Source organism: Salmo salar, chromosome ssa25 (genome assembly GCF_905237065.1).
Source record: "Salmo salar chromosome ssa25, Ssal_v3.1, whole genome shotgun sequence".
NCBI classification, from domain to species: domain Eukaryota; kingdom Metazoa; phylum Chordata; class Actinopteri; order Salmoniformes; family Salmonidae; genus Salmo; species Salmo salar.
In genome coordinates, this window is record NC_059466.1 from 38,188,342 (window position 1) to 38,202,268 (window position 13,927).

The 13,927-nt window shown below is 45.0% G+C and overlaps 1 protein-coding gene across 1 annotated transcript; it reads right to left on the minus strand.

Moving 5' to 3' along the window:
* Window positions 1-1,736: 1,736 nt before the first annotated feature.
* Window positions 1,737-8,421, minus strand: LOC106586722 (nuclear receptor subfamily 0 group B member 1). Its single transcript, XM_014174289.2, has 2 exons — window positions 7,644-8,421; window positions 1,737-4,008 (listed from the first exon to the last, which is right to left on the minus strand). Exons 1-2 carry the CDS (start codon window positions 8,287-8,289, stop codon window positions 3,767-3,769), a joined length of 888 nt encoding a protein of 295 aa, XP_014029764.1. The 5' UTR covers window positions 8,290-8,421; the 3' UTR covers window positions 1,737-3,766.
* Between the last annotated feature and the right edge of the window lie 5,506 nt (window positions 8,422-13,927).

The following is a 13,927-nucleotide window of genomic DNA, read 5'->3' on the forward strand; positions in this document are numbered from 1 at the left end:
CATGTGAAATTTATTGTCAATCAGTGTTGCTTCCTAAGTGGACAGTTTGATTTCACAGAAGTGTGATTGACTTGGAGTTACATTGTGTTGTTTAAGTGTTCCCTTTATTTTTTTGAGCAGTGTAGAAGAGAGACAGAAACATGTACATCAACGCCTTTGGTGTGGGAAAATGGCATGGTTATATATCTGGCCTATCAGAGGACAAAGTGGTGCTACCGTCATGTTTACGCCTATCCAATTATTTCAGGTCTAGACCAGAGTGAAGGGGTAAGGTCTGATGGGGGGCAGGGTTTGGGGCTTGGGGTCCCCCCACATCTTCTGTATTCACCCAATGTCCCGGTAACAGCTCACACTTCTCCTGCTGCTGGCTCCATGGCATCTGTTGTCGTCTTCTTAGCGTAACGCTACTCCTCCTACCTCCCCTCGCACACACTCATCCCCGGTACGTGGTTGCACACGGGTGTGATGTTCTGAAAGCTCTGAGCACCTGACCATCTTGTGTCTCCACGCTTCCCTGCTCCTCATCTGTCACACCCACACACACATACAGTCCTACAGTACAGCAACTGGGCAGGAAGATTGTTTTCTCTAGAAACCGGATTGGATCGAAACCTAAAACCTAAAACTCTACAAGTTTTGTGTCTTTGAGGTGTTGAGCAGCTCTCCCCACCCCCTGAATCCCTCCTGCAGATCTTGGCCAGAGTAGCATTCCCATTTGTTCCGGGAATATCCTGCCCATTGATGGTGAGATTTGGAGAGAGAAGCGAAACACTCCCAGAGGCCATCCAACTCTGCAGGTCATTTCCTCAAAATGTTCTTTTGCACACCTGTGACTGCCCTGAAGCTGGGTTGTGTGTGTGTGTGTGTGTGTGTGTGTGTGTGTGTGTGTGTGTGTGTGTGTGCTCGAGTGTCTGTCTGTGTGTCCGCATGAGTGCGTGAGACACTACCAGTGTGATGTTTAAACAGTGCCATCTTGTGGCCATAACAGGTCCATTGCTGTTTCTCTTACCAGCCTCATGATAACTCTACAATAGATACAATTGCACTCTAAACTGTGTGCTTGCGTGATAAATTAACTAAATAGCACGGCAACAATCACCTATTGCCTCCGACAGACACACAGGAAAAATCTATTGAGTCTGGAAACCAGAGTATAAGTAGAGTATCAATATGGTGAGATGTGAATCCAGGACAACAGTGAGTGGTAGAGGATTTATATAACCAAGCCCGGAGCTATACTGGGATTTCTACCAATCAGTTTTGAAGAAGGCCATTCTTCACTGCCTAGAACAAACTACCTTCCTAGGGCTCAGATCCCACACTCCAATGAAAAGAGAATGTTCCAACCTGAACAGAGAAGGACAACTGTGGGAAAAAAAGGTCATGTACGCTCCATGTTTGCTGCTCCCAATTCAGACCAGTGTTGAATTAAAGATCGCATGTGGGAGCAGCGAACTGTGGACAGACATCAAACTTTATTCAGAACACATAATCCACCATAGTTTCTGAAAATGAACATTGGGTTTTCTGATCTGTCTGGGTAGATGTTGCCCTTAGGCACAGATCTAGGAACATTTTATCCTTAATCTTAATCGTTAGGGGGTAAAACTCCACTCTGACCTTAGATCAGTGTCCAGGGGAAACATCATCCTATGCCTTTCTGATCACCATAGAGACAGCCTGATCACCATAGAGACAGTCTGAGCACCACTCACCTGACACAAGCACGGCAAAGCAGTTCAGAGAATACTTTTATTATAGAAAAATAGTTTTATGTAAAAATAAATAAGTTACAGACTGAACATCAGCCCGCCCCCAATACCCCCTTCACCCCCACTGTTCTTAATCAACCATGGTGTCCAAAACACCTTTAACAAATCTCTTCCTTTGTCCTGTTCAACGGTCCATTCAGATCGAACGGTCGGTTAACAGTTTGTTAGTTCTACTAGATCTACAGACGTGTTCTTCTGTCCGTTAGATAGAAAGGGCCAGTCCAGAATAAAACCCACAGATATTGATCTGAGAGGATTTGATAGATGTAATATAGCAACAAAAAAACATTTATAGCCAACCGGAGGGCAAGGTAGAGCTATCATATTGTTCCTTTATAGCCAACCGGAGGGAAAGGTGGAGCTATCATATTGTTCCTTTATAGCCAACCGGAGGGCAAGGTGGAGCTATCATATTGTTCCTTTATAGCCAACCGGAGGGCAAGGTGGAGCTATCATATTGTTCCTTTATAGCCAACCGGAGGGCAAGGTGGAGCTATCATATTGTTCCTTTATAGCCAACCGGAGGGCAAGGTGGAGCTATCATATTGTTCCTTTATAGCCAACCGTAGGGCAAGGTGAAGCTATCATATTGTTCCTTTATAGCCAACCGTAGGGCAAGGTGAAGCTATCATATTGTTCCTTTATAGCCAACCGGAGGGCAAGGTGGAGCAATCATATTGTTCCTTTATAGCCAACCGGAGGGCAAGGTGGAGCTATCATATTGTTCCTTTATAGCCAACCGGAGGGCAAGGTGGAGCTATCATATTGTTCCTTTATAGCCAACCGGAGGGCAAGGTGGAGCTATCATATTGTTCCTTTATAGCCAACCGTAGGGCAAGGTGGAGCTATCATATTGTTCCTTTATAGCCAACCGTAGGGCAAGGTGGAGCTATCATATTGTTCCTTTATAGCCAACCGGAGGGCAAGGTGGAGCTATCATATTGTTCCTTTATAGCCAACCGGAGGGCAAGGTGGAGCTATCATATTGTTCCTTTATAGCCAACCGGAGGGCAAGGTGGAGCTATCATATTGTTCCTTTATAGCCAACCGTAGGGCAAGGTGGAGCTATCATATTGTTCCTTTATAGCCAACCGTAGGGCAAGGTGGAGCTATCATATTGTTCCTTTATAGCCAACCGGAGGGCAAGGTGGAGCTATCATATTGTTCCTTTATAGCCAACCGGAGGGCAAGGTGGAGCTATCATATTGTTCCTTTATAGCCAACCGGAGGGCAAGGTGGAGCTATCATATTGTTCCTTTATAGCCAACCGGAGGGCAAGGTGGAGCTATCATATTGTTCCTTTATAGCCAACCGGAGGGCAAGGTGAAGCTATCATATTGTTCCTTTATAGCCAACCGGAGGGCAAGGTGGAGCTATCATATTGTTCCTTTATAGCCAACCGGAGGGCAAGGTGGAGCTATCATATTGTTCCTTTATAGCCAACCGGAGGGCAAGGTGGAGCTATCATATTGTTCCTTTATAGCCAACCGGAGGGCAAGGTGGAGCTATCATATTGTTCCTTTATAGCCAACCGGAGGGCAAGGTGGAGCTATCATATTGTTCCTTTATAGCCAACCGGAGGGCAAGGTGGAGCTATCATATTGTTCCTTTATAGCCAACCGGAGGGCAAGGTGGAGCTATCATATTGTTCCTTTATAGCCAACCGGAGGGCAAGGTGGAGCTATCATATTGTTCCTTTATAGCCAACCGGAGGGCAAGGTGGAGCTATCATATTGTTCCTTTATAGCCAACCGTAGGGCAAGGGGGAGCTATCATACTGTTCCTGTATTGGGCATGTTTTTTTGCTTATTACTATCCAATAGGAGCTAGGGGCTAGCGGAAGTGGGGAAATGGGGGGAAGAGTCTAGGGCAAGGTCACGTTTCTATTGGGTAGGGAATAGGTGAAATTGCCTAGGGAGTAAGGACTAAGAGAAGTGCCTAGGGCTTAGGGGCTATATCTAGGGGTTGTTTCTGGACAGGACCATCGAAAGCCTCTACTTCCCATAGAACATCTCCAGCAGGACCTCCTCCATATTGACGGCTCCAATGATGGGCTTAAAGAAGAGCTGTGCCACCACTGGGGGGCTGATGGCCCTCAGCATTGCCAGGGCGATGAGCAGCTTGGCAAAGCGCGTGGCGTCGTCCCGGTGGATCAGCTTCACATACTCGTTGAGAGCCTGGTGGGCCTCGCGCCGCAGTGACTGGATGTAGTTGAGGTAGCACAGACCAGGGAGATCTGGGGAGAGGTGGAGGGGTTAGTAGGGGAGGAGAATAAATGAATTATCATATAGAAACTTTGGACAAGTACATGAGCTGTTTGGGTTTGAATTCAGGGAACCCGAGTCACCATGGTAACCAGGTGTCTCATCTGTTGAAAAATGAGAAGGTCTTGATTGTAGACTACCTCCCAAATCATCCACAAATATCTCACAACGCCCTCTGGCAAGGTTTCTGAAGTCCCCAGATATTGAAGGATGCAAATCTCTTAAACCCTAAAACAATACCACAAACTGCTTCCTTAGAAGTAGATGAAGGGAATGAATAGGCTAATATGGTGACTGTACACTGTGTTTAATGTTTAAAACATTAAGAACACCTGCTCTTTCCATTACATAGAATAACCAGGTGAATTCAGGTGAATCCTTATTGATGTCACTTGTTAAATCCACTTCAATCAGTGTAGATGAAGGGGAGGAGACAGGTTAAAGAAGGATTTTCAAACCCTGAGACAATTGAGACATGGATTGTTGAAAGGCACTTAAATACTTTTAAGGCGGTGATGCAACCGGTCAGGATGCTCTCGATGGTGCAGCGGTAGAACTTTTGAGGATCTAGGGGCCCATGCAAAATCTTTTTTGACAAAATATTGAAGTGCCTTCGAACGGGTATGGTAGTAGGTGCAAGGCGTGCCAGTTTGAGTGTCAAGAACTACAACGCTGCTGGGTTTTTCACGCTCAACAGTTTCCGGTGTGTATTAAGATTGGTCCACCACCCAAAGGACATCCAGCCAACTTGACACAACTCTGAGAAGCATTGGATGAATTGATGCTGTTCTGAGGGCAAAAGGGGTTCCTAATGTTTTGTACACTCAGTGTATGTTTTGGTTTAACTGGATTATAAATGTACTGTATATATACATATTGACTGCCTTTGATTATTAAAGTAGAAATGGTGCACAAATATATAATTTTAAATGACTGTTATATTAAATGAAATGCCACATGGAACATGAAATAAATCCGTTTTTTAATATAATCAAATGTCCTTTTGTGCATCCTCTGTGACTTCCAGGAAGATTTTAACCCACTTAACCCCAAAATTTCTCCAAGTTTTAACAATCACTGAAAAGCCCTAGTTATTTTGTTACTTTGACAAAGTCATTTCTGAAGATAATTTATACTGTTTTTGGCCATTTTATTGTGTTTTGTCATGGAAAACTAAGTGTGTCATGCATAAAACTTCAACCGTGTTACCCATAGATACCGTCCGCAAGGCAATCAAACCCTCTGCAAGGCAATCAAACAAACGAAATACCGGTACAGGGACAAAGTGGAGTCGCAATTCAACGGCTCAGACACGAGACGTATGTGGCAGGGTCTGCAAGAAATCACGGATTACAAAAAGAAAACCAGCCACGTCACGGACACCGATGTCCCATTTCCAGACAAACTAAACACCTTCTTTGAGAATAATACAGTGCCAACGTCGCGGCCCACTAACAAGGACTGCGCACCCCCCTCTCCTTCTCCGTGGCCGACGTGAGTAAAACATTTAAACGTGTTAACCCTCGCAAGGCTGTTGGCACCGACGACATCCCAAGCCGCGTCCTCAGAGCATTCGCAGACCAGTGGCTGGTGTGTTTACAGACATATTCAATCACTCCCTATCCCAGTCTGCTGTCCCCACAAGCTTCAAGATTGCCACCATTGTTCCTGTTCGAAGAAGGCAGAGATAACTGAAGTAAATGACAATCGCCCCGTAGCACTCACTTCTGTCATCATGAAGTGTTTTGAGAGACTAGTCAAGGATCATATCACCTCCACCTTACCGGCCACCCTAGACCCACTTCAGATTGCATACCCCCCCAACAGGTCCACAGACGATGCAATCACCATCACACTGCATCACACCGCCCCCAGGTGGTGTAGGTAGGAAACAACATCTCCACTTTGCTGACCCTCAACATTGGGGCCCCACAAGGGTGCGTGCTCAGCCCCCTCCTGTACTCCCTGTTCACCCACAACTGCGTGGCCACGCATGCCTCCAACTCAATCATCAAGTTTGCAGACGACACAACAGTAGTGGGCTTGATCACCAACAACGACGAGACAGCCTACAGGGAGGAGGTGAGGGCACTCGGAATGTGGTGTCAGGAAAATAACCTCTCACTCAACGTCAACAAAACAAAGGAGATGATCGTGGACATCAGGAAACAGCTAAACCCTAAACAGCTAAACAGCTAAACCCTATTGACGGGACAGCAGTGGAGAAAGTGGAAAGTTTAAGTTCCTCGGCATACACATCACAGACCAACTGAAATGGTCCACCCACACAGACAGTGTGGTGAAAAAGGCGCAAGAGCGCCTCTTCAACCTCAGGAGGCTGAAGAAATTTGGCTTGTCACCCAAAACCCTGGCAAACTTTTACAGATGCACAATCAAGAGCATCCTGTCGGGCTGTATCACCATCTGGTACGGCAACTGTTCCGCCCTTAACCGCAAAGCTCTCCAGAGGGTAGTGCGGTCTGCACAACGCATCACTGGGGGCAAACTACCTGCCCTCCATGACACCTACAGCACCCGATGTCACAGGAAGGCCAAAAAGATCATCAAGGACAACAACCACCCGAGCCATTGCCTGTTCACCCTGCTATCATCCAGAAGGCGAGGTCAGTACAGGTGCATCAACGCTGGGAGCGAGAGACTGAAAAACAGCTTCTATCTCAAGGCCATCAGACCTCTAAACAGCTATCACTAACTCAGAGAGGCTGCTGCCTACACTGAGACCCAATCACTGGCCAATTTAATAAATTAAATACTAGTCATTTTAAACAATGTCACTTTAAATAATTCCACTTTAATAATGTTTACATATCTTACATTACTCATATCATATGTATATACTGTATTTTATACCATCTATTGCACCTTGCCTATGCCGCTCGGCCATCGCTCATCCATACATTTATATGTACATATTCTCATTCGCCCCTTTAGATTTGTGTGTATTAGGTAGTTGTTGTGGAATTGTTAGATTACTTGTTAGATATTACTGCACTGTCGGACCTAGAACCACAAGCATTTCTCTACACTCGCATTAACATCTGCAAACCATGTGTATGTGACCAATAAAATTAGATTTGATACTGTTTGTTTTGTGAAGCTTGCATTCAATTGCCCCTCCCTTTTGCACACAACAGGCTTCCATTCCCCCTGTCACAAGGAGATTTATGACTGATTTAAGATGAAGTCTTCAATACTGTTGGTCAACCTTGTTTTTGCTCTTGAGATGGAAAAACATGTATTTTTTAAGGTGAATATGTGCTCTTTATGGCAGAATCTTAAAATTCGGTGATTCGTTTTTTTTTTTATCAAGGTACTCTACTCAAAAGGCACCTATAGGCTTAATTGGTGGAACGACCCAATTGTTCATTATGCACGAAATTACCCACATATTAAATCAGCTTTGTTTGTTTTCTGTATAAAATACAAACATGTAACTGCTTTCCAAACTTTCAGAAGTAGAGACAGAGTAATGTATTAAATTGCATATAGGGTATGTAGGCTATACCATTACATGAACTCAATCAAGGACACAACGAGACAATGATTAGTGAGTAAATAACCTGCGTTATTAAAGCACCCAGCCCACCTGAGTTGAAGAGCACGGCTCCTTTGAGGTAGGCATATTCCTTGGTACTGATGTCTAAACCCCAACACTTTTTCAGGAACGCTTTGATGCCCTGGATATCCGCGAGAGAGACCCCGGGTGTTCCCGCGCTCTGCTCCGGCTCAACCTGTCTGTCCATTAAGCTGCCTTGGCTGACACAGCCACCGGTCAGGATCCGCTGCAACATGCTAGGTTCCGCGGTCTCCGTGGTCTCGAAGTCCACCCGGTCCTGCGCGAGGCCCAGCACAAGCAGCGGCACCCAGCCGTTCCGAACGAGCAGCAGCTGGTCATCCTCGGGAAGCTCGCGGAAACACGGCACATTCTTTACAAATCGCAGAGTCTTCATGAGGACCGTAGATGCGGCTTTGCAGGTCACCTGGGGGGACCGGAGAGAACCCCGTCGCAGCAAGGAACCGCAAGAGCAAGCCTGTTGCTGCCTAAGCTCGAACCTCGAAGAAGAGGAACAGGAGGAGACCTTGAGGTCTTGGTGCTGCTGGGTGTGTTGTGGTTGTGATGTTGGTTCCTCGGTGGTCGTGAGGCTGTCGTTCTTCAGTATGTTGTACAGGATGCTGTTGTTATTGTTTTGCCCGCCGGCACCCTGACAGTGACAGCCCTCCAGAGTGGCCATGGCCGGTGGCGCGCGCTACATCCAGAGAGGGGGAGGGTGGTTTTTGTCCCCTATTACCCCCGCGCGAACAGCAGCACATTTATACTAGCTCCCGTCTGTCCTCGAGCTTTGAGGACTTGTTGTTTAGACTTTTTACATATTCCACCTCAGAGACGCCTCCCACTCACTCACTCACTCACTCACTCACTCATGCTCTCTCTCTCTCCCCCCCCCTTCTCCCTGTGCTGCTCCAGTCCTCCCCAGCACATGCACCCAGAGGGAGCCAGCTGCTGCAAGATGAATAGTAAGGTCATTCCAGTATCATAAAATAACATGTTAAGCAGCATCACTCCTTCAGTTAGTTTAAAATAGCCTATACAGGAAAAGGACAAACTGTACCTCAGGGTATACCAATTATATCACACAAGGAGGCAGACAGAGAGACTGAGGGGGCAGACAGACTGACTGATTCTATACCCTTGAGGTTATCCAGTTCTTTTTGGACACAACGGTCTATATATTTATCTCACTATCCCAAAAGCAAAACAAATATCCATACCTACTCTATGTCTGTGAATGAGTGTGTGTGTCTGTGTGTGCACACTTGTATTTGTGTGTGTGAGAGAGCTACTATATTTTTTGGATTTTGCCTTGACTCCCTCACAGCACCGTTAATCAGCCGTTAGCCGGTAAAAAATAGGCCAGAGACAGAGCTGAAGGCTTAATTATTTTAGGGAGAATTTATCTGATTTTCTATGTGAAAGGAGCAGAGAGAGCAGCGCTGGGAAGGCCTGGCGTTAACCTTGACTCGGACACACTGTTATTGATTTAACTATGAAAACTGGAACGCTTGAATTATGATGTCATGACTCAACGCTCCCTGCACATCTGTCACCAGGGGTGGGGTGGGGGGTGGACTAACCTGGAGGAAGGAAGGTAGGGAGAGAGGGAGGGAGAGATAGATAGAGAGAAGGACAGAGAGAAAGACACATATGGGGCATCAAGTATAGGAAAGGTTGTAAGTGCATGAGCCTTGAGAGTGTGTTAGCACATTTGGTAGTCCAGGGGAGAGCCTGAACAAAGACCTCCACACTGCCTCTACTATATAGTGTTTAGAAAAGGTGTTTTTGGCCTTGGAGAAATGACTGGCATTGAGTGACTAGCTGTATTCATAAACAGGGGAGAGAGACCTCATTCTACTCTGTGTGCTCCAAGAACCCAAGACAGGAAGAGAAACTTTGACAGCAGCTTCAGAACATGTTTTACTTGCTATATTGTATTTACTTCACCACCATGGCCTTTTTTGCCTTTACCTCCCTTATCTCACCTCTTTTGCTTACATTGTATATAGACTTATTTTTCTACTGTATTATTGACTGTATGTTTGTTTTACTCCATGTGTAACTCTGTGTTGTTGCAATTGTAAATGAAAACTTGTTCTCAACTTGCCTACCTGGTTAAATAAAGGTGAAATAAAATAAATAAATAAAAATTAAACAGAGAGAGAATGGCTTTCTATTGATACACAGCAGCAAGAAAATAGAGATGTTTTACATGTTTATATTCAAGGTCGAGCTGGGATAAAGAACAAGACCGAACTCTGTCTCCTCCCCTCTCCTCTCATCTCCAACCCTCTCCAACCCTCCCCTCTCCTCTCCATCCCTCTAAAACCCTCTCCAACCCTCCCCTCTCCTCTCCAACCCTCTAAAACCCTCTCCTCTCCAACCCTCCCCTCTCCTCTCCAACCCTCTAAAACCCTCTCCTCTCCAACCCTCTCCTCTCCAACCCTCTAAAACCCTCTCCTCTCCAACCCTCCCCTCTCCTCTCCAGCCCTCTCAAACCCTCTCCAACCCCCTCCTCCTCTCCAACCCTCTCCAACCCTTTCCTCCTCTCCAACCATCTTCTCCTCTCCAACCCTCTCCTCCTCTCAACCCTCTCCTCCTCTCCAACCCTCTCCAACCCTTTCCTCCTCTCCAACCCTCTTCTCCTCTCCAACCCTCTCCTCCTCTCAACCCTCTCCTCTTCTCCAACCCTCTCCCCTCCAACTCTCTCCTCTCTTCAATCCTCTCCAACCCTCTCCTCCTCTCCAATCCTCTCCTCTTTTCCAACCCTCTCCAAACCTCTCCTCTCCATCCCTCTCCTCCAACCCTCTCCTCTCCACCTATCCAACCCTATCCTCCTCTCCAACCCTCTCCTCTCCAACCCTCTCCAATCCTCTCCTCTCCAACTTTATCCTCTGCTACTTTCCAACCCTCTCCTCCTCTCCTCTCCTCTCCTCTGAAATCCTCGCCTCTCCAACACTCTCCTCTGCTCTCCTTGCCTCTCAGGTAATACAAATTCTTCTCATTCTGTCATAGTCTTCTATTCCTCTACTTGTTAATCTGTTTATGGTAATGAGGATGGAAAGCGAATTCAGGCCCCTACCCATGAATTGTGATTTTGCCTCAGAAGTCTGTTTCTTTAATGCCACAGAAAAGGGCCAATCATTTTCCACCCACTGCAAAGACAGATAGGCACTCACGTTTTACTGTACTGTTTTGAATGTTCATATGAGTAAGAGTACAAAACAGAAAAGTGCTGGGTTGGAAGCTGTTAATGTCACTTAACAGTTAAAGCCACTGTGTCAGATTGGCAGCAGATTTATAGACTTAGATGTATAATCATGATCTCATACTTTGGCTGGGCTATGGCTGGGCAGGGCTTAGCGGGAGAGGTATGGAGGGGAGGCGGGGAAAGGGGTTGTGAAAGGAGAGGGAAAGAGAGGGTGGGAGAGCAGAGGGTGGGTGAGAGGAGTGGAGGGCATGGGTAAGGAGAGAAAAGAAGAGGAGGAGGGAAGGAAAGGAAAGGAGAGAGGAGATGGGAGAGGCAGTGATATCACCCTCTTAGGTCCAGTGTGTCCTCTCCTGTCCTCTCCTGTCTGTGTGTGATGTGATCCAGACTGTCTCTCTGGGCCCAGATCTGCTGGTCCCCTGCCCAGTAAAACATGGGTCAGCATACCCCTGTACTACCCACCCACAACTACTCCCTCTGTGTGTGTGTGTGTGTGTGTGTGTGTGTGTGTGTGTGTGTGTGTGTGTGTGTGTGTGTGTGTGTGTGTGTGTGTGTGTGTGTGTGTGTGTGTGTGTGTGTGTGTGTGTGTGTGTGTGTGTGTGTGTGTGTGTGTGTTTGTGTGTCTGCACCACCTGCTAAAATAGGAAGGTCACAGACACACTTTGGGTCAGTGGCTAAATGTATTTATACATTGCCTCATTATACTTTAACAGAACAATCAACAAGCTCTCACAGTGTCACGTCAGAAATAGACATTCATCCATGTTTCTCAAACGTCAAATTTTGAAGTTGTTTCAAATGTCAAATTTCTAAGTGCTTGGTTACTTCTCTGTATCATTCCAAGGTAAAGTTTAAGCACTAACTCCAAATTCTTAAGGATAGGCATTAACTCTGAATTTTTAAGGTAAGGCATTAACTCCGAATGGTTAAGGTAAGGGTTAAGGTTTGGAATAAGCTGTAAACTATAAATATCAAAGACAATTTTCTATCGATGGATTCGAACATGCAACCTTTGACCGTGCGCGGCAGTTTCTTTTGTTTTTTACCTCTAAATTCTTGCTAGATAGTTTGATAGCTAACATTGGGTTAAATACGGAAGACACATTTCAGTTGAATACATTCAGTCGGAAAACTGACTAGGTATCCCCCTTTCCCTTTCTAATGTTAGCGCTGCTAGCTAGCTAACGCTAACGGTGCTAGCTAGCTAAACTCTTATGTGGACACCTCCATCTAGTTCCCAAGAACAGCAGACCGGTAAGTCAACTTTGCTTTCGAACTTTGTAATCATCTCTAAAGTTGTTTTACCTGCAATCATACTAATTACCTAGATGTTAAGTTAAAAAGCCTGATTATGTCATTGGAAGTTTCTTTGTAGCTAGCTAGCTAAGCTATCACTATCTCGCTACTGTAGGAGGTTAATGTGGAGTACAGTAGGTTACAGTATCATTACAGCATTACTGAATGACAAAAATATAGCCTTGGCACTGCTAGTCAGCTAGTTGGTTGATATGGGGTACAGTAAGCTACAGTACAAAGTTGCTAAATGATAACAACATAGCTTTGTCACTAGCTAGTAGTTGGTTGATGGGATGGAGTAGAGTAGACTACAATACAGCAACAGTAGCCTAACATACTGTTCTGTTATTCGTTGGGTCTGGAAACAGTTAAATTACTCAACATTATAGAGAGATCACTATTTGAGAGCTCTACCCTCTATGCCAAGTCTCCCTTGAAAAAAATATGTTATTGTTGCCTTGGTAAAATAAGCTAAAGTTTGAGTATACAATCACAAGATAGAACTGTGCGGTTCAGTGGCAGATTTTCAAAAGAAAATAGACATAAAAATATATATATACAGTTGAAGTCGGAAGTTTACATATACTTAGGTTGGAGTCATTAAAACTCGTTTTTCAACCATTCCACCCAATTCTTGTTAACAAACTATAGTTTTAGCAAGTCAGTTAGGACATCTACTTTGTGCATGACACAAGTAATTTTTCCAACAATTGTTTACAGACAGATTATTTCACTTATAATTAACTGTGGATGTATTTCGAGGCCTACCTTCAAACTCAGTGCCTCTTTGCTTGACATCATGGGAAAATAAAAAGAAATCAGCCAAGAACTCAGAAAGAATTATAGACCTCCACAAGTCTGGTTCATCCTTGGGAGCAATTTCCAAACGCCTGAAAGTAAAACGTTCATCTGTACGAACAATAGTACGCAAGTATAAACACCATGGGACCACGTAGCCATCATACCGCTGAGGAAGGAGATGCGTTCTGTCTCCTAGAGATGAACGTACTTTGGTGCGAAAAGTGCAAATCAATCTTAAAACAACAGCAATGGACCTTGTGAAAATGCTGGAAGAAACAGGTACAAAAGTATCTATATCCACAGTAAAACGAGTCCTATGTCGACATAACCTGAAAGGCCGCTCAGCAAGGAAGAAGCCACAGCTCCAAAACCGCCATAAAAAAGTCAGACTACAGTTTGCAACTGCACATGGGGACAAAGTTCATACTTTTTGGAGAAATGTCCTCTGGTCTAATGAAACAAAAATAGAACTGTTTGGAGGAAGAAGGGGGAGGCTTGCAAGCCGAAGAACCCCATCCCAACCGTGAAGCATCATGTTGTGGGGGTGCTTTGCTGCAGGAGGGACTGGTGCACTTCACAAAATAGATGTCATTATGAGGCAGGAAAATTATGTGGATATATTGAAGCAACATTTCAAGACATCAGTCAAGAGGTTAAAGCTTGGTCGCAAATGGGTCTTCCAAATGGACAATGACCCCAAGCATACTTCCAAAGTTGTGGCAAAATGGCTAAAGGACAACAAAGTCAAGGAGAGTACCCTGCCAAAAATAATCACACAGCCATTTTCAAAGCATGCATATATGTCACAAAAACCAAAACCACAGCTAAATGCAGCACTAACCTTTGATGATCTTCATCAGATGACACTCCTAGGACATTATGTTATACAATACATGCATGTTTTGTTCAATTAAGTTCATATTTATATAAAAAACCAGCTTTTTACATTAGCATGTGATGTTCAGAACTAGCATACCCACCGCAAACTTCCGGTGAATTTACATAATTATTC

What these genes read in the sequence shown, in the direction of transcription:
- LOC106586722 (XM_014174289.2), bottom strand. Translation starts at nt 8,289, where the DNA reads ATGGCCACTCTGGAGGGCTGTCACTGTCAGGGTGCCGGCGGGCAAAAC. An exon ending in AGCCGTGCTCTTCAACTCAG is followed by an intron (nt 4,009 to 7,643) that starts GTGGGCTGGGTG and finishes ACCTCTCCCCAG; the next exon opens with ATCTCCCTGGTCTGTGCTAC.